Source organism: Myotis nattereri, assembly GCF_964212035.1.
Source record: "Myotis nattereri genome assembly, chromosome: 17".
NCBI classification, from domain to species: domain Eukaryota; kingdom Metazoa; phylum Chordata; class Mammalia; order Chiroptera; family Vespertilionidae; genus Myotis; species Myotis nattereri.
Window position 1 is genome coordinate 46,584,538 of NC_138092.1, and position 24,243 is coordinate 46,608,780.

The 24,243-nt window shown below is 38.6% G+C and overlaps 1 protein-coding gene and 2 pseudogenes across 3 annotated transcripts in view; 2 read left to right on the top strand and 1 right to left on the bottom strand.

The window, feature by feature from the left end:
* Window positions 1–24,243, top strand: part of PRKDC (protein kinase, DNA-activated, catalytic subunit) — a gene marked incomplete at its 5' end in the record, with an annotated part of 203,039 nt that overhangs the window by 111,711 nt on the left and 67,085 nt on the right. The window contains 11 exons of the mRNA XM_081110966.1: window positions 1,665–1,802; window positions 2,285–2,404; window positions 7,283–7,426; window positions 8,888–9,039; window positions 9,530–9,661; window positions 11,687–11,798; window positions 14,542–14,666; window positions 14,749–14,898; window positions 20,733–20,906; window positions 21,680–21,778; window positions 22,811–23,018. Of these exons, the coding sequence (XP_080967092.1) occupies window positions 1,665–1,802; window positions 2,285–2,404; window positions 7,283–7,426; window positions 8,888–9,039; window positions 9,530–9,661; window positions 11,687–11,798; window positions 14,542–14,666; window positions 14,749–14,898; window positions 20,733–20,906; window positions 21,680–21,778; window positions 22,811–23,018 (1,554 nt within the window). The remainder of the gene's footprint in view (window positions 1–1,664; window positions 1,803–2,284; window positions 2,405–7,282; window positions 7,427–8,887; window positions 9,040–9,529; window positions 9,662–11,686; window positions 11,799–14,541; window positions 14,667–14,748; window positions 14,899–20,732; window positions 20,907–21,679; window positions 21,779–22,810; window positions 23,019–24,243) is intronic.
* LOC308533225 (protein kintoun-like) lies at window positions 5,178–6,032 on the bottom strand (annotated as a pseudogene). Its single transcript has 2 exons — window positions 5,967–6,032; window positions 5,178–5,429 (listed from the first exon to the last, which is right to left on the bottom strand). The product of its transcript is annotated as a protein kintoun-like (transcript).
* LOC308533145 (la-related protein 4-like) lies at window positions 16,001–18,605 on the top strand (annotated as a pseudogene). The gene is made up of 2 exons: window positions 16,001–17,469; window positions 17,995–18,605. The product of its transcript is annotated as a la-related protein 4-like (transcript).

A 24,243-nucleotide genomic window follows, 5' to 3' on the forward strand; every position in this document is an offset into this window, starting at 1 on the left:
CAAATGACCTTCCGGACGACCTTCTGGACAACCTTCCAGATGAAGCCAGGGCTGCGAGGGCCAAGCCCCTTGCACGAATTTCGTGCGTCGGGCCTCTAGTTGTGTACAAAATTTTCTGTTACAATGTTATCTACTCCTGTTACTGAAATACAATACTACTCTCGGTCATTTCTAAATCCTCAATTTACAGAAAATATCCATTATCTTTGGGAAGAAGTAGACAGTGGACTCAATGGTTGTCAGGGGAGCACATTTTCAAATACTCTCCATCTTGGAAAGTGACATTCTGGAATAGTTCCTGCCACTAGGACAGACAGCATTACATTTGTCTAGGGCAGGGGTGGGCAAACTTTTTGACTCGAGGGCCACAATGGGTTCTTAAACTGGACCGGAGGGCCGGAACAAAAGCATGGATGGAGTGTTTGTGTGAACTAATATAAATTCAAAGTAAACATCATTACATAAAAGGGTACGGTCTTTTTTTTTTTTTTTTTTTTTAGTTTTATTCATTTCAAACGGGCCGGATCCGGCCCGCGGGCCGTAGTTTGCCCACGGCTGGTCTAGGGCCATTTTTATTCCTCTTTCTACTCAATCTCTGTAAGCACTTGGTAGCCCCAAGCTGAGTTTTAGCTGTCCAAAAATGTCCTCTCAGGATTTCTCAAGTCTTTTTTTCCTGGAAGTGATCTGTGCTGGAAAACATCCCAGACAGATTGTTTAGCCTCCGCATGCGTGTGTGTGTGTGTGTGTGTGTGTGTGTGTGTGTGTGTGTACACGTGCACGCACATGTACGTGTATGTACGTATGAATGAAATTTACTGAATGTGTATGTCAAACCTCAATTCATCATTACATGTAAAAAATGATTATCACTGCTGTATTTTCTCAGAGATTTTATGATCAAGAATGGCATAAGCCCCAGCTAGGGGCCTTGGTGGGTAGGAGCATCGTCCCATACACCAAAAGTTTGCTGGTTCTATTCCTGGTCAGAGCACATACCTACGTTTCAGGTTTGATTCCTGGTCAGTGCATGTATGGGAGGCAACCAATCGATGTTTCTCTCTCTTTCCCTTCCTCTCTCTAAAGTCAATAAAAAATATATTCTTAGGTGAGGATTAAAAGAAAAAAAGAATGGTTTAAAAGTTTTGTTCTATTGATTACAATTTTAAGGCAAATTGAGGAATTTACAAAGATTTTCAGAGAAAAACTTTTTTCAGATTATTGAGAAAAAATAGGTAAACATTATCTTAATGATACTTTAATATTTAATAGCTTCACTTTCTCCATAAAGTGACACTTAATCATGAGACTATTGCTCTCAAGGTGGTGAGGGTTCTGAGGCCTTCAATCCACACAGATTTGTAAAAATCTTAGTGTTTCTACAAAGCAGGATATGTCTGTATATACGCTGTAACCTGAGTGTGACCTCAAGGGAGTGACCACATAGACAAGGCATAGAAGGGAAATAGAATGTAAGGAAGACATGAGGTTCTGTTTATTTTTTAGTTGTTTAATAAGAAAACATACCAAGTGTATTTGATGTTATTACCAAATTATCATTGTTACCTAAGTGTGTATTTCATGATATTGCCCCAAAAGTCAGAATGTCTTGTATACTGAAATTTTAACAGTGTACTCTACATAATTAGATTCTTACTTTTTTGTAGGAGCATAAAGACCCCACAATCCAAGATGATATCCTGGAGTTAGAGATGGATGAACTCAATCAACACGAATGCATGGCAACCATGACAGCCCTGATTAAGCACATGCATAGAAATCAGATCCTACCTAAAGTAGAAGAGGTCTGTCTGTCTTCAGTATCTTACATTGTCTCACTTAATTATATTCATTGATGTCACATTAAGAATGGACAGTTAGCCCTGGCCAGTGTGGCTTGGTTGGTTGGATGTCGTCCTGTACACTGAAAGGTTACGGGTTTGATTCCCGGTCAGGGTGCATACCCAGGTTGTGGTTTTGATCCCTGGTTGGGGTGGGTAAGAAAGGCAACCAATTGAAGTTTCTCTCTCACAGCGATGTTTCTTTCTCTTCCTCCTTCTCCTCCTTTCCTCTCTAAAATCAGTAAAAGCATGTCCTCAGGTGAAAAGTTAAAAAAAAAAAAGAAAAAAAAAAGAACATTTAATATCACAGACTAAAACCAAATTCCATATCAAATAAACATGATTTTTGCTGTTCATCTTTTACTTTGTCATTGTTGTCTCATAATATCAAAATATGAAGTTATTTTAGTCTACTTTTGAAGGTAATTTTGAATGTATCATTTCAGGGTTCAGTGCCAACACATCTTCCTCCTTGGATGAAATTTCTTCATGACAAACTAGGAAATCCATTGGTATCATTGAATATTCGTCTCTTCTTAGCTAAGCTTATTATTAATACAGAAGAAGTAAGTCATTTATTATTTCTTTAAATATTCTTTGCAATTATATGCATCTTTTTTAAAAAGCCCACAACATCCCAGCTGGCGTGGCTCAGTGGTTGAGCATAACCTATGAACCGGGAGATTGCAGTTTGATTCGGGTCAGGGCGTATGCCCAGGTTGTGGGGTTGATCCCTGGTGGGGTCGTGCAGGAGGCAGCCAATCAATGATTCTCTCTCATCATTGATGTTTCTATCTCTCTCCCTCTCCCTTTCTCCATGAAATCAATAATATATACATATATATTAAAAAATAAAATAATAAAAATAAAAAGCCCATACCAGCCCCAGCCGGTGTGGCTCAGTGATTGAGCATTGACCCATGTACCAAGAGGTCCCTGGTTTAAATCCCCATCAGGGCACATACCTAAGTTCTAGGCTCCACTCCTAGTCCCCAGTAGGGGGTGTGCGGAGGCTGCCAATGTATGTTTCTCTCTCATTGATGTTTCTATTGCTCCCTTTCCCTTCCTTTCTCTCTAAAAATAAATAAAAAACATTTTAAAAAACAAAAATTTTTAAAAATCCCTCAACAAAGAAAGATGTTCTCTGAATAAATTAACCAACCATATTTATTTCTTTGCTCAACATTATTCTTTTATCATTTTCTTTTTAAACATGTAAGTTAACTTCTATTGAGATAGAAGTGATCTTTTTATAAGTATATGTGTGGACAAATTTCTGATGGCTGCCAGCCTTCTTTGTTTGTAGTAGCAAAGAAGGTGGTAAAATTATTCCTGTTAACTCTATGTGAAAAACAACTGAGTCTCTTAGAGAGTTGCTGAATTTGTCATTTACTCTGCAGGTAGCACTGTGTTAGGGAGGAGCATCTTCCACCAGTGGAGTTGGTTAGATTTTTCAGAGAGCCCTTGAGTTACGTGTTGTAAAGTAGCAGTGGGAGTTTACATTCTGCTTAGAAGCAGCAGTATGAGCAGAGATAGCCCCTGAAAGAGCCAAGCATGCCTGCTCTGATGCACAGACCAGGGGCACATGGGGCAGTGTGAGTGACATGGTTACACGTCCGAGCAGCAGGCAAGCTGAGCCAGGCCTTCGGGTCCATGCAAGGACCTCGCTCATTTGTTGAGTGGTAGGGAGCCACTGAAGGGTGCTGAGTAGGCTGACTTGGTCCACTTGGCCCCACAGAACATCCTTCTAGTCGGCCCTGCAGATGTGAGGGCCATGGGGCTCTGGGGAGGTGGTTGAGAAGGCTGACCTGAGACTGCGCAGAGCCTGTTCCTCAGGGTCGTGCTTAATTCCTAGCTCCTGCGGCTGCCATAACAGGCACCACAAAACGATGGCTTAAACAACAGAACCTGAAGCCAGAGTTCACGATCAGAGTGTTGGTAGAGCTGATTCTTTTTTCTTTTTTTATAATAAGATATTTCATGTTCCAGTGCCAGCTTTATTTTAACTGAAATCATACTTTTTAAAAGGACAGATACAGTAAATAATAGGAAACAGGCTTAAAATTTACTCCATGTTTAATGTAGAAGTTTCCCTTAACAGGATACGATTCCATTCAACCCAAAATTATAGACTAATTTCTGTGTAGCTATTACAGTTAGTCATTTCAATCTACGAAAATTGTATATTAAGTGGACATTTTCAAAATTACTGCCTCAAATTAAGATTCATGTTAGAATTGAAAAATGCATTTGGTCATCTAAGTTGGGGCAAATAGTTCTCTTGTTTTGTGATCTAGCTACATTTACACTGTCCTCAGCCCAGTCTCTTCCAGACTTTATCAGGATTACAAATGTAAAGAGTACCAGCTTTTGGTGCTCTGATCTGACCTCCTCAGTACACAGGACTAAAGATATTAGGTAATTTCCAGGTCTAAGTTAAGGCCAGAAGTTTAAATTGGTAGCTGTTTTTGGAACAAATGCATCAGCTCATGGTCTTTGGGGTCAGAGATTAGGTCAACAGATATTTTCCTTTCTATATTTTCTTTCATGATGTCCTAAAAATTTTTGTGAGAAAAAATGTATTAGCATTTTCTTCTGACCTCAGATACAAATACTATTCCACAAAATTAATAACTTAGCCACAGATTCATTACCTGCTGCCTTCTTAAAGTCATTACTAAATAACCCATTTTAAATATATATATTTTTCTATGATAGATGAGGACAGTAAAATAGAGTTGAAGCAAAAATACTAAATTTCACTCAGTGTATTTGTATTATAATTATTTGAATTATTAATATTGCTTAGTAAAGTTCTTTCATCTCTTAGAATCTCTATTTCAAGCATAAATACATCTTATTTAGTGATATTTCTAAACAGTTTTGAGATTTTATCCCCCTTACAAATGCAACTCATATTTCTAGTTAGATTCTTGAGAGTTCTTTTTGTGACAGACATAACTTAGTATCTTGAAACTTTATTAAAGTGTAATGATAAACAAAATAAGCCAAAACAACACAGAAGTAAGTATATACAGGTTATATTAAAACTAAATGTTTAACTCTAAGGACGAACTCTCTCACAGGAATCATAAAACTTATCTCCCTAATTAAGGAAGCTGTATAAACTCTACATGCAGAAAGATATCTCCAGTTTCCCCATTAGAATCAAAATTGCAAATTTTAATTTCTTGAAGTTTTTAGAGAGTAAATGGAAAACCTTTTTTAAATCCAAAATATACTTTCTTGAATATCTTTGGTTTTAAGGTAGTTACAGAAATAGAATTTAAGTCCAAAAACGTTCTGCTCTTAACCTTTAAATTATGAAGTTATATAGACTTAATCCAAGTCATACAGCAAAGAATTCTGAAAACTGAATGCACACTGAGTCACATGATCTTTAATATTTAATAATCGGTGCACTACCATCTGTATATTGGTTTCTTTTATGTTGTCAAAACCAGGTATATTCTGAACTGTTAATTCTTTCTCTTCAGTTATTACTGGTTCTTTTCAATTATCTTTCTCCTCATTTGAGTAAACAGCACCTTTTTCTTTTACAAATTCAGGTTCCATTTTTGACTCAGGTCGCTAAGATTTTCCAAATAACGTTTGGGACACATCAAGAGACTTGTTGCAAGTATTCAGCTGAACCACAGCTGTCTATTTCTAGTACTTTAACTGGTATAGATGAATCAGAATCAGTTGTTGAGGTGGTAGGATGTTCTGTATTTTCTTTTTTAGTTAATGACTTCCTTGGTTGACTTTTTCTTCCTTTCCATGAAGCAGTTCACAGTTACTGGGTTGGTTCTTTCTGAAAGTTATGAAAAACAAACTGTCTCAGGGGTCTCTCCTAGCGCACAGTGGCCCCCGGTATTTCTTAGTATTATACACGGTGTTCTCTGTGGGTTTTCAAATTGTCCCCTCTCTGTGTCTGTCTCCTGTGTACCCATTTACCCTTTCAGTAAGGACACTGACATTGGATAATCTTCAAAGATCCTATTTCTAAATAAGGCCACACTTAGAGGTGCTGGGAATTAGGACTGCAACATTCTTTTTGGGGACTGAGTTCAACCCCATCACACTCAGGTCACATGATTTCTAGCTCCCATTCCTGTAAGTGCTGACTTGATGTCTAGCAAACAAGGAACTGGTGTTTTGAATGATTTCTTGGGAGGCTGGGTGTGGGTGCATGGTTTGACGAGCAAACCTGCTGAATTTGTTCACACGTGTGGATATGAGGTACCTCTGAGATATCACTGGGAGATTTCCCAGAGTGTCATATGAATCTGAAGTTCAGGAATTATCAGGGCAGTGGTTTTCAGGAGATGTTCAAGACAGTCTGTTGTCTTATGGAAGAACGATTAGAACTTGTATTTACATTTAAAAAAATTTCAACCTTGAAATTTAGCTATTAGTTATATTTTAATAATATAGTGAAGAAGTTTGTATTTATAATTTACAAATAAACCAGTAGGTATACATAGAAAGTGTTCAAACTTTTTGTATATATGGGGGTGCATAAATAAAAAAGACTTGAGACCGCATAGATTTAAGCTGTGAGAGTAGGTGAGGAATTTTTGAGAAAACACTTTATATATATATATATATATATTTAAATATATTTCTTTATTGATTTCAGAGAGGAAGGGAGAAGGAGAGAGAGCTAGAAACATCAATGATGAGAGAGAATCATTGATTGGCTGCCTCCTCCACACCCCCTATTGGGGATCGAGCCCACAACCCAGACATGTGCCCTTGGCCGGAATCGAACCTGGGACCCTTCAGTCCACAGGCTGACACTCTATCCACTGAGCCAAGCCGGCTAAGGCGAGAAAACACTTTTTTAAAAAAGAAGGTGGCAAAGGTCAAGATAGATAGCTTGAATCATACTTTACTCTGTTGTTTTGCATCCAAATAGCATTCTCTTGCAATTTCTAAAATAAATAGAATTTAGTATAGAGATACATTTTATTTAGATTTGAGTCTTGAGTATATGAAGTCTTCCATAATATAGGATGAAATGGGGGGAAAGTAGCCATACACATGTAACTAATTTGCATAGTCTCATTTTTCATATACCCTATGCATTGGCATAAAATAAAATTATAATTCTCTAGAGCTGAATATTATTCAGATAGGACAAGGTTGATACAGAATACGTTCATTTTGATTTATCTCAGCATAGTTTTATCAGAAAGGTTTTAAGCGAAGAAGACATCAGTAGCAAATTGACTTCCATTGAATTGTGGTTTTGGGGGTGATGAGAGAATTCAGCAGAGAATCTGACCTATTAAGCAGGGTAATTGTTGGAATTTACATCTGTTTTGGATTTAAGTCAAGTCATAATATAAAATTTTAACTGATGGAGTATATGTTTCTGGATTAATATTTTGATTATTGAAAACAGTCCTTTGATATATGGCTTTTAAATTCTCTTTTAGGTCTTTCGCCCTTACGCGAAGTACTGGCTCAGCCCCTTGCTGCAGCTGGTTGTTTCTGAAAATAACGGAGGAGAAGGAATTCACTATATGGTGGTTGAAGTAGTGGTTACAGTTCTTTCATGGACAGGAATAGCTACTCCTCTAGTAAGAATGGATACATCTTTTATGTACTAGTAGTAATATATCAGTTCTCTGTTGATAGCTTAAATAGAGCATATAATAAGTAATTCAAGCTCCCCTTAATGACTTAGAGTCATCATTTTTAGCATTAATTGTTGTACTGCTACACTACATGGCCTCACCCTGCTTTCGTTCTCTTTCTTTTGTCTACTTCTGATAGTCCCCTAATCTTTTATTTTTAAACTATCAGATGTTTGTTTTGTGTGTTGCTTTTACCTGCAAGGAGTTTGGAAACTAGATCATTGGTTTATTAAAAGTATGAGAAATAAATGTCAGTAGACTTCTGTGACGAAAGTCCCTGAATTTTTTGGCACTTGCTTTTGCCCGTCTGTCTGCTTCCAGAGTGTTGACTGTGACCTATAATGGCTGAGATTGCTCAACAAGTGACTGTGAGATGAATGGCAGTTTTATACTGCAGCCTGTGGCATTCACCAGACTTGTGGGTGCTGGAGCTCTGCCCATTCATTTGAAAACATTGGCACTAATAATGTATAAGAGTTTTCATGTAAGGATATCCTGGAAACAACACTTATTAAATATAATAATGTATATAGAGCTTATACATGTATTTAGATGTGCCTCTCATTTCAAAGTAAACTAAATTTTAGATTTCCTATCTTTAATATGATGAAATAACTTATAGTCTGCTTACTAACATGAAAAAATTAAGTGCGTATTTATTTTAACTTAAACCATTGGAAAAGATTGATTTAACTATTAGGAGCTCAGCTAATCTTGAAAGAGCTGAATTATGTAGGTGTCAGAATACTGATAAAAGCAACAGGGAGCCAAACTGAAAGTTACAGTGAAGCCTCATTGCAATGGTATATGCAAAAGGCTAAAACTAGAGGAAGCCCTGACTCTCTTGTTCCATTTTACCCCCTGGAGCCAGCATATTGGTCAAGGGCCAGGTGGCTCAATGCTGATCTGGAGGTCATTTCCCTTTTGAGGTTTTGTAGGGCCCTGGAGTTGGGAGGAATGTGAGGGAGAAGGACTAGGAGTTGGAAAGCGCTGAGTGCTGAGTCAGAGTGTCTTCAAGTTTCCCTTCCTCCCTCCAGAAGGAGGTTCCAGCTGAGTCGGTTACCGGAGATAGAGGCCAGGAGTGAAGGCATGTGGGCCAGGAATGCACATATGTGAAAGAGCATGAGCAGGCAGGGGCCTCAGGGTCTGACTGCAGCTGCCCTTTGAGACTGCAGTCTGCCTGCTTTGCTACAGGCCTGGTGCACGGCTGGCAGCTCTCCCCCTGGAGGCCTATCTGGGAAAGCCTTTGTAATCGCTGTGGTTGGACCTGAAAAATCACACATAGGTTTTTAACTAGGAGCCAGTAGAATGCCACATTTCTTTTATAAATGGATTTTTGGATTAAAAAATGCTTTTTCAGAAAGCGATGCTACATATTCATATATAATTTTTATACCATTTCAGGGGGTTCCCAAAGATGAAGTGTTAGCCAATCGATTGCTTGATTTCCTAATGAAGCATGTTTTTCATCAAAAAAGAGCTGTGTTTAGTCACAACCTTGAAATTATAAAAACTCTTGTTGAATGCTGGAAGGATTGTTTATCCATCCCTTACAGGTATTAATTTACTAGATTTTGCAATGTTGTTTAGAAATTTTAAAAATGTAGGGTGTTTCAAATAGTGATTATACTGAAATTTAATTATTTGAAGTGATAGAAGGAGAACTGTAATTTGAATTAGAATCCATGTATAAGGATATGATATTGCTACTCACAAAACCACAACTTCCAAAGTTGACACTAGAGCACTCTGCTCTTCCCTGTAACAGCCCAGGGTAGACTAGGACTTTGCTTTGATTCCTTTTAGCGCTGCCTGAGGTAAGCTAACACTTTCAAAAGGGCAAGCAATTATAGGACGATATAAAACTGCCTGTATTCCAAAGCAAGAATAACCTGGATGTGAACAAAGAGGGTATTAGCAAGAAGGGTGTTAGATGTGGGGGTGTGGGGGGAGTATTTCTTACCTTGAGTATTCTCCTTAGAAAATTTTATACTTGTCTTCCTTCTTATTTATATGATAATCTATACTTTTATACTTCTGTTTCAGGTTAATATTTGAAAAGTTTTCCAGGAAAGATCCTAATTCTAAAGACAATTCAGTAGGAATTCAATTATTAGGCATTGTAATGGCCAATAACTTCCCTCCCTATGACCCAAAATGTGGCATAGAGAGTATAAAGTAAGTATCATAGTTTTGCTTTCATTTTTTTTTTTTTTTTTAGGTTAAAGTATTCCTGAATTGGAAATAGACTGGTTTCATTTTGATAAGTTTAAGGGCTAGAACGCATGTTAAATATTTCTCCCTTAATTTAAATAGTTGCCTTTAGAGGCCATTTGAGAGAAGAATGTGTTAATGGAGTAAATGAGGAAGGTAAGTTTTTTAAAATTCATGTAATTTTCATGTACATTTTGTCAAATAAGAGGTATTAAGTTTTTTTTCTCTTATTTTCTAAAGTGACATTTTTAGCATTTACCCTTGAGAGCAACATGAGCTCTGTGAACCATTAAAAATAAGAGGATGACCATGAAGGGTGCCGCTGACCTCGTGCTGCCTGCCCTGTCTCTGTGCCTTTTGGCATAGTTGCAGCCACACTGCTCCCCTCCCATCGGGACCCTTCGTGGTGGGGGTGGGCATTGCCCAACATATGCAGTGGAGGGGCTTAAAGTCAATGCTCATATCATGATTACATTATATATTTCAGCATGTCCCTTCCATGCTTTCTTTTTTTTAATATGTCTTTATTGATTTTAGAGACAGGAAGGGAGAGGGCTAGAGAGATAGAAACATTGATGAGAGAGAAACAATGATCCGATGCCTCCTGCACACTCCTTACCTGGGATTGAGCCTGCAACCTGTTTATGTTGAAAAACATAAATGCTTTTGCAATTTGATTTGTCATGACACTTGATACTTATATCCTCTGTATTGTAAGAAACCAAAGTGGGCATTCTGCATTTGTTAATATTTTACTCTTTCCTACTTTAAAAAACTCAGTTTTTTCAAAGAGAATATGTGCTCTGACAGGGAATCGAACCAGTGACCTCTTGGTTCAACTACTGAACCACACCAGCTGAGCTGCCTTTCCTGCTTTTGTCATTTCTTTGGAAGTGTCTCACTCTGTCTAGTTGGTTCTCTACAAATATGTTGCTCAACACAGATTTAACAGGAAATAGCTTACTTTTAGACAAGTTAGTGTTTTTTTGTTTTTTTTTTGAGCTTTGGCTTTCTCCAGTGACAGCTTTACAGAACCAATGTTGGGCTGAAAATTAAAAGCCCCTTTGCCCGTGAAGTCTGGGGGCACTGTATTCACACTCACTCTTTTTCTCATTATTTTATTGACCTTCTCTGTCATAGTAGATGGTTTTAACAGGATGTCAGTAAATCACAATCTTAAATAATAGCTTTTTTTCACTATAGTTTTATAGTGTCCAGCATTATGGGGTTTTTTGGGGCGGGGTTCCCCAAGAAGCCAGCAATTTATTGATGCTTGTTCAAGTCCCTCAGACCCTGCAGGCTTCTTAGTCTCGGAAGCCCAGCCAAGCAATTCAGGCTGTAGACAGTGCCTCCCTGAAGGTGCCGGGAGGTCATTGTCTGCCTGGAAGTTTCTATTTCTCAGCCACTGGGTTCCGGCAGTTGAGCTAAAGGAGTGAAGCAGTGCCTAGGAACCCGCAGGGCCCTCATTCCGCCTGCTCCTCTTCAGCTGGAGTCAGCTCCCCCCTCCAGCATTGTTTGACTTTGACTATAGCAGGTTCAGTGTAATTGAACCAACTTTAATGTGCCTCCCTGATGTGATGATGTCAGAGCCTCAAAGACATCTTCATGCCCTAACCGGTTTGGCTCAGTGGATAGAGCGTCAGCCTGCGGACTCAAGGGTCCCAGGTTCGATTCCGGCCAAGGGCACATGTCCGGGTTGTGGGCTCGATCCCCAATAGGGGGTGTGGAGGAGGCAGCTGATTGATGTTTCTCTCTCATCGATGTTTCTAACTATCCCTCTCCCTTCCTCTCTGTAAAAAATCAATAAAATATATTTTTTAAAAAAAGACATCTTCATATATGTCTTCACATCAATAATTTGGATCATGTTGTAGGCTTCATAGTTTCTCAATTTGTGCTATTAATATGGTACAAAGAGTAAAATCATTATAATTTTATGTCATCAGAATGGATTATTTTATGTATATTTATCTTCTATATTTGCTACAGATACTTTCAAGCTTTGGTCAATAATATGTCCTTTGTAAAATATAAAGAGGTATATGCAGCAGCAGCAGAAGTTCTGGGACTTGTTCTTCAATATATTACTGAGAGAGAAAATGTGAGTGTGTTATGCAATTTTATATAAATGCTTTTTCAATTTTGATTTGTCATGACACTTGTTACTTATATCCTCTCTACTGTAAGAAACCAAAGTGGGCATTCTGCATTTGTTAATATTTTACTCTTTCCTACTTAAAAAAACTCAGTTTTTTTTAACGAACTATAGAAATGATCCCTGAAAGTATAGTCTTAAAAAACTCAGTTTTTTTTTAAAGAGGACATGTGATTTTTTTTTTTTTAAACACTTGGAAATTTGTTAAATATTTAAAGATTGGCAACTTACTCTTTATTATAAAAGTCAGGATATGAGTATTTAACCAGCTTTCATTCCTCGACCTTGGTCTCAGGATATCCTTTTGGGGAAGATTATCCAGGTAGATACCTGCTAACGTTAGGCTATTAAGCTATTAAAATCCTCGCCTGCGTTTTTTGACATCATACAACCGTTGCACAGGAGAAAGCGCTTCCTCAGGAGCCTTTCCCAGTCTTACGTCCTGCCCACTTGACTGTATTGTAAGAAGAGCCTTGTTGCATTTTTAAGCATAGCACACATTCAGAGTACTATAATTTTCAATAAATATAATTATTAAAGACATATAAGTATAACTGCATGAAAATTACATGCTATAACTTACTTGAAAATAGTGTAGTGGGGCGATGCTTACTGCTACATTGCTCTCCTCCTACATGCCAATAGCGTGAAGTGCTGCATGTTCTCGGAACCTCCAAAAGCAGTGCCACTCATTGTGGTGAGATGCTTGTCCCAGGCTGCTCTGTGTCAGCCTGTCCACGGCAGCACAGTTGGTCCTCCTTGATTCCCCTCTGCCACTGGTCCTGGGACACTCTTGGCTGTCTCACTACTTCCCTGGCAGCTTCTTCTCCCTTTCTTAGCTGTGTTTCCTGGGCCACCTCCACAGCCCTGATTTTGGTCTTCTTCTGTTTTACTGTTCCCTGCTGATTATACAGCCTCATGGCTTTAAAAACTGCCTCTATGTTCATGATTCCCAAGTTTGTATCTCTAGTCCATCCCCTCTCCTGAAAGAAAAGGTCAGGTGGGGTCTGGGCTACATGCCTTGTCAGTCAGGATGAGAAGAACCTCTGGGAAAGTCAGGAGGTCCTCAAGATACTCAGGGTATCCCCAAATAGCAGGTTGGGCCCCTGCCCATTTACCAATTAGACATTCACTTGGATTTAAAATAAAATAACATTAAGCTAAAAGGAAATAGACCCCTTTGGGAATATCAAACTTATTTGTTTAAGGATACCCAGCTATTTTAGTAAAAGAAACAATTTTAAAAATTCAGAATAACCTTAAGACATGATTCTAATGTCCCTAAATGTTTGGTAGCAGTTTATACAAAATGCTTAATATTTACCTCGGATGGAGCAAATGATAGCAGATCCCAGGTTCAATCTCTCTTGACTTATATTTCAACATAATAGGAATGAGAAATACATTTGTTTTACATAGTTTTTTTTCCTAAATATAAAATGACATTGATTTTTGTGTAGAAATTTGGGAACTAGTGTAACATAAAGAAGTAAGCAAGAAAAGAAAAAAAGTAAGAGTCACTCATATTCTAACCACTAAGCTACTCTTGGCACCTGAGATGTAGGCTCCAATCTTGTCTTCTACTGTTTTACCCGTATTGTTAGGTTCACATTGTTTTATAACTTCGGCACTTACAGGTTGGCCACTTACATATAGGAATGGGCAAAAGTAGGTTTACAGTTGCAATACAAATAAATAATACAAAAATTAATAAATAAAAATACAAGAATAAACTGAGTTTCACATACTCAGAACTGAAAACCTACTTTTGCCCACCTCGGTATATTAGGTACTTACTGGTTGGCTCTAGGCTCTTTTATGCAGCCGGGAACAGGACAGAGCAAGTCCCCCCTCAGGGAGCTGGCATGTGGTGAGGGGAGACAGATAATTCACAGACGAATCCATCATAGTAGGTTGTAGTGATCATGAGAAAGCAAGGTATAGGGAGATAGACAGTGATAGTTGAGACAGAGTTGCTTAAAAATTGTGGTTTGTGTCAATATTCAACCAGAAACATGAACACTGACACCATAAAATGTGTCTTAAACTTATTTAATCAAGAATTGTAGTTCTGCTTCTTAAATGACTCGTTGGCAGTGTTTCATTGTCAGAAGAAGCACTAATCTTTTTTTTAAGTCTTTTCAATTACTTTGCCCAGTTCTTTTTTCTTTTTTTGACTTTTTCTTTTTTATTTGTTTAATTTATTTTTAAAGATTTCAGAGAGGAAGGGGGGAGGGAGAGAGAGATAGAAATATCAATGATGAGAGAGAATTATTGATCGGCTGCCTCTGGCACACCCCCTACTAGGGATCGAGCCCGCAACCTGTGCATGTGCCTTGACTGGAATCAAACCCGAGACCCTTCAGTCCACAGGCCAACACTCTATCCAGTGAGCTAAACTGGCTAGGGCAGCATTAATCTTTTTCATTGATCTTACGTATGACATGAGCTGACCCTGCCAGTGCTTGCAGCACAAGTGCGGGGACACAGCCTGGCTCACCCAAACTCACGGCTCCAGAGCCTCTGCTGGTACTCAGTGGTCAGTGTAAGCCCACGAGTGCTCCTGGCTTCACCTGGTGAACTCTGGAGATGATAGCGCCGACTCACAACTATTCAAGATAAACCTATTTTCAGAAATGTAGCATAAGTTTCCACTTGTGTGTATTGGAAAAGAGACTTGATTTTTCAGATACTGGAGGAGTCTGTGTGTGAACTGATTGTAAAACAGCTGAAACAGCATCAGAATACAATGGAGGACAAATTTATCGTGTGCTTGAACAAAGCTGTGAAAAACTTCCCTCCACTGGCCGATAGGTAAGATGCTGAAGTGGTGAATGTCCTATGGCGGGGATGGCTGAGACTGCCCTGCCACTCATTGGCCATGTCCACTGGTTAGGTTCATGAACACCGTGTTCTTCCTGCTGCCAAAATTTCATGGTGTGATGAAGACTCTCTGTCTAGAAGTGGTGCTGTGTCGTTCAGAGGCAATAACAGATCTGTACTTGCAGTTGAAGAGCAAGGATTTCGTTCAAGTCATGAGACACAGGTGAGTGGGAAACCAGCCTCATGTTCCTGGTGCAGCAGGCTCATAAAATGGTGATTTGTCCAGCTATTCCCTTCAGCTCAGAAAGAGCTTGTAGTTTCCATGAAACATTATTGTTACATCTGAATCCGAGAAGAAAGGTTGGTGGGGCCTGGTCCTCCTGCCTCCTGTCACTGGCACCTTGTGGAGGCCACGCTGAGGCACTGTCTGAGGCTCCTTTCCGATGTGAAATGCATGGCGTTGAGTTTTTGTACCTGTTTTGCCAGGTAAGAGGTGTTTTGTTTTTAATTTGTTTGTTAAAATTGTTCATTTATTTTCAAAATTGCAATCTCCCTGTAAATGTTAAAAGAGAATGCTGTTGGTTACTTAACATATTCTTATTTCCCTGCACTCTTTTCCTGTCTTGTATGTGTTCCTGTCTTTGCATGGTGATAAATTATTGATGAATGTGTGCTGTGCCAGCAAGAAAGAGTGTATCATTGTCTTCTAATATCATTAAACATTTGCTGAGTAACTTTGTGTGTAAAGCACTTTAAGGAGGAAATGATACACCTTATCTCGGATCCAGACTATACAAAATCCTGCTGTATGACATGGCAGGTGATCTAACACTTGAAATAAATTTTTCAAATCATGAAATTTTTTATTCTTAGCTTATTTTGCTTGACATTTTCATGTTTTTTTTTAAAGAAACTTTTAATTTTGGAATAACCTTATATTTACAGAAAAGTTAAAAGATAGTACACATAGTTCCCATATACTCTTTACTCAATTTTTCTATCTTACATAATTGTGGTACATTTATGAAAACTAAGAAATGAACATTAGCTTATTACTAGTAACTAAACTAGACTTTATTTGGATTCCACTAATTTTTCTATTCCAGGATCTAGTCCAAAATCCCACATTGAATTAATTTATTTTTAATAATCTAGTCCATGATACTAGTAATTATTTTTAAGAATGTAATTTTTAGAATATTAGAGTGCTAACAAGAGACATGAAGACAAGATCTGTGGGGAGCACAGGCTTTGGGAAAACCTTATGGAGAGAGAAGGTTGATTGATTAATGAAGGCTTTCCAGATAGGAAAGACACTTTGAGCCATGGCTTTGGAGCAGGTAACATCTAAAAGAACTGGTTTAAATCCTAATGCCAAAGTGTGGCAAGAACTTCCTCGTGGAAATACTGATGCCACACCAGTAACTCATGGAACTGAAAGCTCTTGGCATGAAACAGCAGCCACATCCGGGTCTCATCCTGAGGGTAATACAGAGCTTTCAGATGATATGTGTAAGGAATATGAAGATCTAAGTCACCAAATATATGATGTTTCCAGACAAAGCAATTCTGCAATTTCTACAGAAGACCTACAAGAATGCCTGAAGAAACAATTAGAATTCTGTTTCTCACAGGAAAGTTTGTCAAAGATCTTCACCTGATATTTCAAATGGACAGTGATCAATTCATTCCAATTTGGACAGTTGCCAACATGGAAGAAATAAAAAACCAACCCCAGACCCCAATCTAATTCTTGAAGTACGGAGTTCTTCTCCCATGGTACAAGTGATGAGAAGGGTGAGAAAGTGAGACCAAGTCATAAGCATTGTAACTGATTCTTAGAGAGATTCCTGAAACAACACCAATAGAGGAAGTGAAAGCTTTGTTCAAAATGAAGACTGCCCCAAGGTGATAAGCTGTGAGTTTGCACACATGGCAATTGGTATATCGCTTTCCAGTGAGACATAGGTGCACAACAGGCTTTTAAATATTTGAGAGAAAAAGTAAAAACATTTCAGGGCAAGCCAATCATGGCAACGATAAACACCATCAATAAGTTTTTTGCTAAGAATGTTTATTGATTAATGGATTCTGGTATGTATAGTCAGCCCATTCAAACTCAAGCACAGTGTGCCTCACCAGTCTTTATGCAGCCTGCATATAGTCCTCACCAACAGTACTTCATCTGTAGTATTATGCCTCAGTCTGGTCTCCAAATCCTGCACCTTACTTTGAAACACCACTGGCTCCCTCTCCAAATAGTAGTTTTGTGAATGGCTTTAATTCTCCAGTATTTTATAAAACAACTGCTGCTGCTGTGAATATGGGTCGACCATTCCAGAAAAATGGTGTGAAGCCTCATTTTAGGTCATCAAGTGGTTCAGAACATGTAACAGAGGGATCTGTGTCACTGGGGGATGGACCAATAAACAGACCTGGTTCAAGGAACTTTCCAACTGAACGCATAACCCTACAGTGCCAGGGCATCAGGAGCAAAGCTACCTTCCGAAAGAGACTCCAACTTTGCAGACTGAACACAGTGGGAATTATGGTAGGGGCAGGAGAACTCTCTTCAGAGGTCGAAGATGACAAGATGACAGAATCCCAAGACCCCAACCTTGACAGCTGAAGCAAAGGCACCAACACCAAAGTTTGACTTATTAGCCTCAAATTTTCCTCCTTTATCTGGAAGTTCATCAAGAGCACCAGGTAAACTTGTTTTGGAGAGTAGGATGTCTGATGTTGTTAAAGGTGTCTGCAAAGAAAAGGATAATGAATGGAATACTACGCTGCGGTAAAAAAGGAGTTCTTACCATTTGCAACAGCATGGAAGGAACTGGAGAGCATTATGCTAAGTGAAATAAGCCAGTCAGAGAACCTCAGAGGGAAGGTAGGAGAGGGTGGGGGTAAAGGGGAGAGATCAACCAAAGGACTTATATGCAAGCATATAGGCCTAACCCAGTGGTTCTCAACCTTCTGGCCCTTTAAATACAGTTCCTCATGTTGTGACCCAACCATGAAATTATTTTCGTTGCTCCTTCATAACTGTAATGTTGCTACTGTTATGAATCGTCATGTAAATATCTGATATGCAGGATGGTCTTAGGCGACCCCTGTGAAAGGGTCATTCGACTGCTAAAGGGGTCGCAACCCACAGGTTGAGAACCGCTGAAACCAATAGACACAGGCAACGGGGGTGAGGGCACGAGGCGGGGGTGAGGGGGTAACATGGGGATAAGGACACATATTTAATAACTTAATAAAAAATATTTTAAAAAAGAATAGAAAAGGATAATGAAGAGTTAAGACTAGGGGATAGTTGCCCAGTGCCTGCATAGGTTGAACAGACCGACTGCACCGCTGCCCAGCTACTCAGTATAAGTACCGGTCCTTCATGCACAGCCAAGCCTCCTGCATTGAGCACAACTCAGATAGAAAAGGATCTGGCGGAGGATTCCACTGATCAGAAGGATGTTCTCAACCCAACAACTGTATCAGTTTCTTCCCCAAATGCTGCAAAGCCATCAAGGACAAATACTGCTTCGCCATGTGATAGGAACATAAATGTAGCTGTAACCGTGGCCCTACAGGAACACCGAAAGCCAAGTGATGCTGAAGTGTGCCAGAAGCCCCCTAAAGAGCCATGTCCAATTCCTGTGCAGCCGCTATGAGAACTTCGCTCCAATGTAGCGTCTCCCACCAAAAATGAAGAGAACGGAGCTCCGGAGAAGTCCATTGAGAAACCACATGAGAAGCCAGAAGCAAGGGCTAGTAAGGATTATTCTGGCTTCTGAGGCAATACCATTCCCAGGGGAGCAGCTGGAAAAATCAGGGAGCAGAGATGCCAGTTTGGCCACAGTGCTGTACCTCAGGGAGTGACTCCGACATAATGGCAAAGAGCAATATGTGCCATCCAGATCACCAAAGTAAAACAAACAAACAAAAACTACTCAAAAACTTCTCTCTCTTCCCATTAAACTTGAGCCGTGGCTATATTGAACTGTTATGGAGGCGAAAGAATAACCAGGAAGGAAACAAGAGAGGAAGTATATCCTTAAATCATTACAGATTTTGGAGTTGTGAGCAGTAGAATCCCAAAATTCATCTCTAATGTGATTTGCATATTACCCTTTTATTATATAGGACGTGTACATATATAACAAGATAATTTTTCTATTTTATTTTAATTTCAGAGATCTACCTGGAATCAATTTTGAGGGTTCAGATTTAGCTTGGGAAAAAACATATTACACATCCTTCAGTATAGGAGATGAGGGAGTGAGAGAAAATATTTTTTGAAGAAGCATTTCTGTAAAATTAGAAATTACTTTTTTAAATCGATTTAAAGTTTGCCTTAGAGAATGCCATTTCTGCCTTTATGGCCTTGTGTTGCAAAGCAGATCAGTGGCTGGGGTGCCTGTTTTGGTGTGTGTGTGTACAAATCTGTTGTATTGTTAGTAAATGATTTGAAAACTAAGTGTAATATGTACTTGAGTAGATTATTTTTCCGGTTTGATCTGTAGTCCCCTTTTGACCTTACTAATATTTCATTCAACAAACTTTTGATTGTACTTAGAGCTGTGACTACCAATCAGTTTGATACTCATGGGAAGAATGGGGGTTATTCAGATAATGGAAAGATCTGTCTTAGAGCTGAGTAGGTAGGTCAAAAGGCCTTCAGGGGTTTAAACTGGCCTGTGAATTCCCCTTTCTCCCCAAATAGGAAATAATTTTTTTGTGTTACTTCATTCGCTACTCTCTATTCTTTGACTACCACCCCCCAGAAGCAAATTAACCAACCACCTACATAATTGTATGTTTCTAACCACCTTGACCAGTCTAGTCAAATCATATAACTGTTCTAAATTCCTGAATTGAAAGTGAAGTATTTTACTCTTCTGCTCATGTATTTAGAAGTTTAGATCCCAGAATGGTAGAGCAGACTGTAATTTATTAGTGTTAGTGTTAAAGATGAAGCATTGTAATTGACTCTTAAAGTGTATAATAGTGTAGAAGTAAAAGTAATTTTTAAAGGCTTAATTTGGGGGCAGCCTTTTCTGTTTACAGTGTATTTATCATAACCTGCCTTCCTTCCCTTTCTCCAAAAAGTTAAAATTTTTTAAAAAAATGCAGTTTGGAATTCACAGAAACAGAGTCAGCAAGTCAGGAGATTTTTGAGTTAAGGTGAGAAAGATAGTTAAAGAAAATTATTATATAATATCTCAGTGAATCAAGTTGCAGCTCTCATATTAAATAGGCAAGTTTACATGCTGGTGTTTAGAAGATGGCTAAAATATTAAGAATCATGTTGAATTAATCTGTTTTAAGTCATATAATTTTCAAAGTTCTATGTAAGGTGGGGTTTTATTTTTTTAGGGATAGTTTGTAGCATTAATAACTGTCCCTTATGTTAGTGAATGACTTGTGTAAATTGAAACTAAGTTGTGAACACTGGAAAGCACCATTGTGATATAGAGTAAACATCTTAGTAATATATTAAAATGAATGTAAATGAAGGTTAAAATTATGTTACTGTGAAACTCATCTTCCAACTCTACGTTAAGCTGTGGAGATTTGTATTAGTAGGTAACTGTTCAGAGCTTTGAAAACACTGCACATTTCTGAACAAGCCAGAGTTATTATTTCTTTGTAACTTAGTCAGCTTGGCAAATGCTTTTGATTTTGATTTGGTGGGTTGATAACATAATGCATTTAAGTAAGAAGAATCATTTCTACACACTATGTTTTAAAATCATCTAGGACTGAAATAAATAATTAAACTACCTGTCTATGATAAAGTGTTTATTTTGGTTTACTTAGATAATGCTGCAGTTGGTGGAAATGATAAACATTTAAAGTGTTAACACTCTGTGAATGCATTGGATTTAAGAGAATAAACATTTTATTTAAAAAAATAATGTAATTTTTATATAAGTGTAGTATTGTCTATTGTAACAAATTTTGAAATACAGAACAGCACAAAAAAGTTAACCTGTTATATCTGAAAGTACAATATTAAAAACTATTAAATTTGTGTTTTTAAAAATCTTTTTATAGAGATGATGAAAGACAAAGAGTGTGTTTAGACATAATTTACAAGATGATGGCAAAATTGAAGCCAGTAGAACTTAGAGAACTTCTGAATCCTGTTGTAGAATTCATTTCTCATCCTTCTCCGGTGTGTAGGGAACAAATGTATAATATTCTTATGTGGATTCATGACAATTATCGGTAAGTTCTACATTGACATTTTGTATTACATTTCTTAAGGGAGAATTTGGGTGCCTTTAGGAATCTGGAACAGATTATAATAAATATAAAAAACATTTTAAACATATGATTTATGTTTATTTTTGTATATTGAAATGTATTATTATTTTAACTCATATTATGTGTCTGTGGGAAATATTTGGTGCATGAAATTGTTGGTTGAGTTAAAAGTGTAATTTATTTTCATTTTTTATTATTTTTTCCATCACCATTTATCTTCCATATACCCTCTTCTACCTCTACCCCCTCAGGCCCTCCCCACCCAGTCACCACACGGTCGTCCATGTCCATGAGCTCTTTCTCTTTTTTAGGGGGTGGAGGGGTAAAAGTGTAGTTTGTTTTCATAGTTATCCCTTTAAGATCTGACAAGATAAAGGGAATAAACTCTACTGAGATGTCTTCATCCTTCAGGAGTACCACACATCCCTTCCCAGGGGACTTGGGCCTCCTCTTAGCATCCCAGGGAGCCCTCCGGAGCCCTGCTCCTGGCACCAACCGCTCCTCTTCTGCACTTGAGAGAGAAGAGCCACTTGAAGGGGCTCGCAGAGGCACCAAAGGAGGAAGTTGGGGCGCATAGGCATGGGGATAGGTTCTGCTGTTGTTTTGGAATTTAAGTTCCATGGGAAAAGCCAGATCTTTTTTTTTTAAATTTTAATTCTGGACAGTGTTACTGGGTTTGAACAAAAGTGGTACAAGAGGGTATTAATGTTTTGTCATTTTGCTATTTTTCTCAGAGATCCAGAAAGCCAAGCAGATGATGACTCCCGGGAAATATTTAAGTTGGCAAAAGATGTATTGATTCAGGGATTAATCGATGAGAACCACGGGCTTCAGTATGTGCTCCTCCTGAATAATTGGGCGAGGACAAAATAATTTCAGGGTATTTTTTTCTAGACCAGCATAGTGTAGTTTTCAGCATTTTTTGTTTGCAGTATTAGCATTTTCTCTGCCTCTTGCATTCCTAATGTTAAATAAAAATGTATTTTAAATCACATGAGACATAAAAAAATCCCGACAAGTTATTTTAATATAAAACTCTTGAAAAAGTGGTGTGGTAAAGCTATCTCTGCTTTGCAGTGAATTAAAGCATTTCAAAATGAAAGGGAAATCTAGTGATAATTACTGTGTTTTCCATTTAACTCCAATCATTGCGATCACACAATGCATATTAATATCGAATGAAATGTTTGAGACCTTAGAGATAAGAGGAAAGTATAATATTAATTATACATGGAAATATGAGTGATGATTCTTCTTCTCTAAAATGCCTACCTATGTCAGTTATATGAGTGTTTTGTCAAGTACTACTTATATAAAAAGGAACGTAAACTTTTTTTATGATTCTATATATCAGTTAATTTTCTATTCTGATGCAATTTAAGTTCATTAAGCCTTTAAAAATTGTAGTTGTATTTTGTAAGCATTTATAAATTATAAAGCCTAAACTTGTGTTTAACTAGTTTAAATTTTGAATATTTTATGGCACTAATTTTTGGAGCCATTTTGTTTTAGCAAGGCAGTAAAGAATTATATGTAATTTCTTAAGATGTTTTCTCAGTTTCAAAATAGTTAATATTATAATACTTATCATTAAAATCTTCCCAGGTAATAGAGATGAGAATAATATCACCCAGTTTCTTTGGTTAAATATGCTAAAGTTTTAGAATATTTTCTTCCTTTAATGCATATTATTTTTCTTAATTCAGATTATACTGTTTATATAATTTTGAATGTGGTTTCTCTCTATGTTAAGCTTTATTTAAATGAAAAACTGTGCCTTCTCCACATAGCACTATGTGTAGGGTATTCTTTTTCATTTGCCAATAATCTGAGCAATATGCCTTTTTTTCTTCTCTGCTTTTCAGGTTAATTATTCGTAATTTCTGGAGCCATGAAACTAGGTTACCTTCAAATACCTTGGACCGGTTGTTGGCACTAAATTCTTTATATACTCCTAAGATAGAAATGCACTTTTTAAGTTTAGCAACAGATTTTCTCCTTGAAATGACCAGCATGAGTCCAGATTATCTAAACCCTATGTTTGAGCATCCTCTGTCAGAATGCAAATTTCAGGTGAAGTGCTTGTCTCTGTAATAATAAATATTATAAGTTTTCCTTGTCTGTTAGACAAAAAATGTTTCTAATAGTGTTAACTTGGCTTTCTTTTTTATAGAGATACTAGGGGCCCAGTGCACGAATTCGTGCACCTTGAAAAGAACTGTGGGCTACAAGGCTGCAGTGAGCACAGGGGCAGGTCTCAGCCCATCCTCCATGCCCCCGCCCAGCCCCTCCTGCCATGGCTCCTGGTCCCCTCTCTACTGGCCCCCCCACTCCCGACGCCACTGCTGCTCCCACCCGTTGACTGCGCCGGCCCCGCTTGCGCTCGTTGATGTGCGAGCAGGGCCGTCGCCGGCAGCGAGTGCGAGTGGTGGCTGCTGGCCCCAATCGCCCCTCAGGAACGGGGAGGTGGAGAAGCCCTGAGGGGCCATTGGGGCCAGTAGCCGCCACTCGCACCTGCTGATGGTGCCGAGCGATTGGGGTGGGACCACAGCACACAGGAGCAAAGAATTTTCAGTAACCACCAGAAGCTCACCCCAATGACAGCAACTGGTGCCCTGCGTTTGTCTGGGGTCCTTGCTCACCTGCTTCACCATCCAGCTGTGGCCAATGCCTGCCATGTTCCGCACATGCCCTCTGGTGGTCAGCACACATCATAGCAACCTCTTGTTCAGTTGTTCGGTTGTTCTGCCGTTCAGTCTATTTGCATATTAGGGCTTTATTTATATAGATAATTGACATGTAACGTGTTAGTTTTAGGTATACAACATAACGATTTGATATTTGTATGTATTGCAAAATGATCATACTAAGTCTAGTTAACATCCATCACAATACAAATTTTTTTCTTGAGACCTTTAACATCTACTCTCTTAGAAACTCTCAAATTTATACAGTACATAAAACTACTAGAGGCCTGGTGCATGAATTCGTGCATGGGTGGAGTCCTTAGGCCTGGCCGGCGATCATGTCTGATCGGGGCCGTCTCGCCCAGTCCCAATTGGGCTGGGCCGATCGGGGCCTCCTGGCAGTGGGGAGAGACAGGAGGAGGGACTGTGGGAGGTTGGCCGACTGGAGGGGGGGGACTGGAGGAGGTTGGCTGTGGGAGCACACTGACCACCAGGGGGCAGCTCCTGCATTGAATACCTGCTCCCTGGTGGTCAGTGCATGTCATAGCGACCAGTCAAGTGGTCATCCGGTCGTTCGATTGTAACGGTTGCTAAGGCTTTTATATATATTG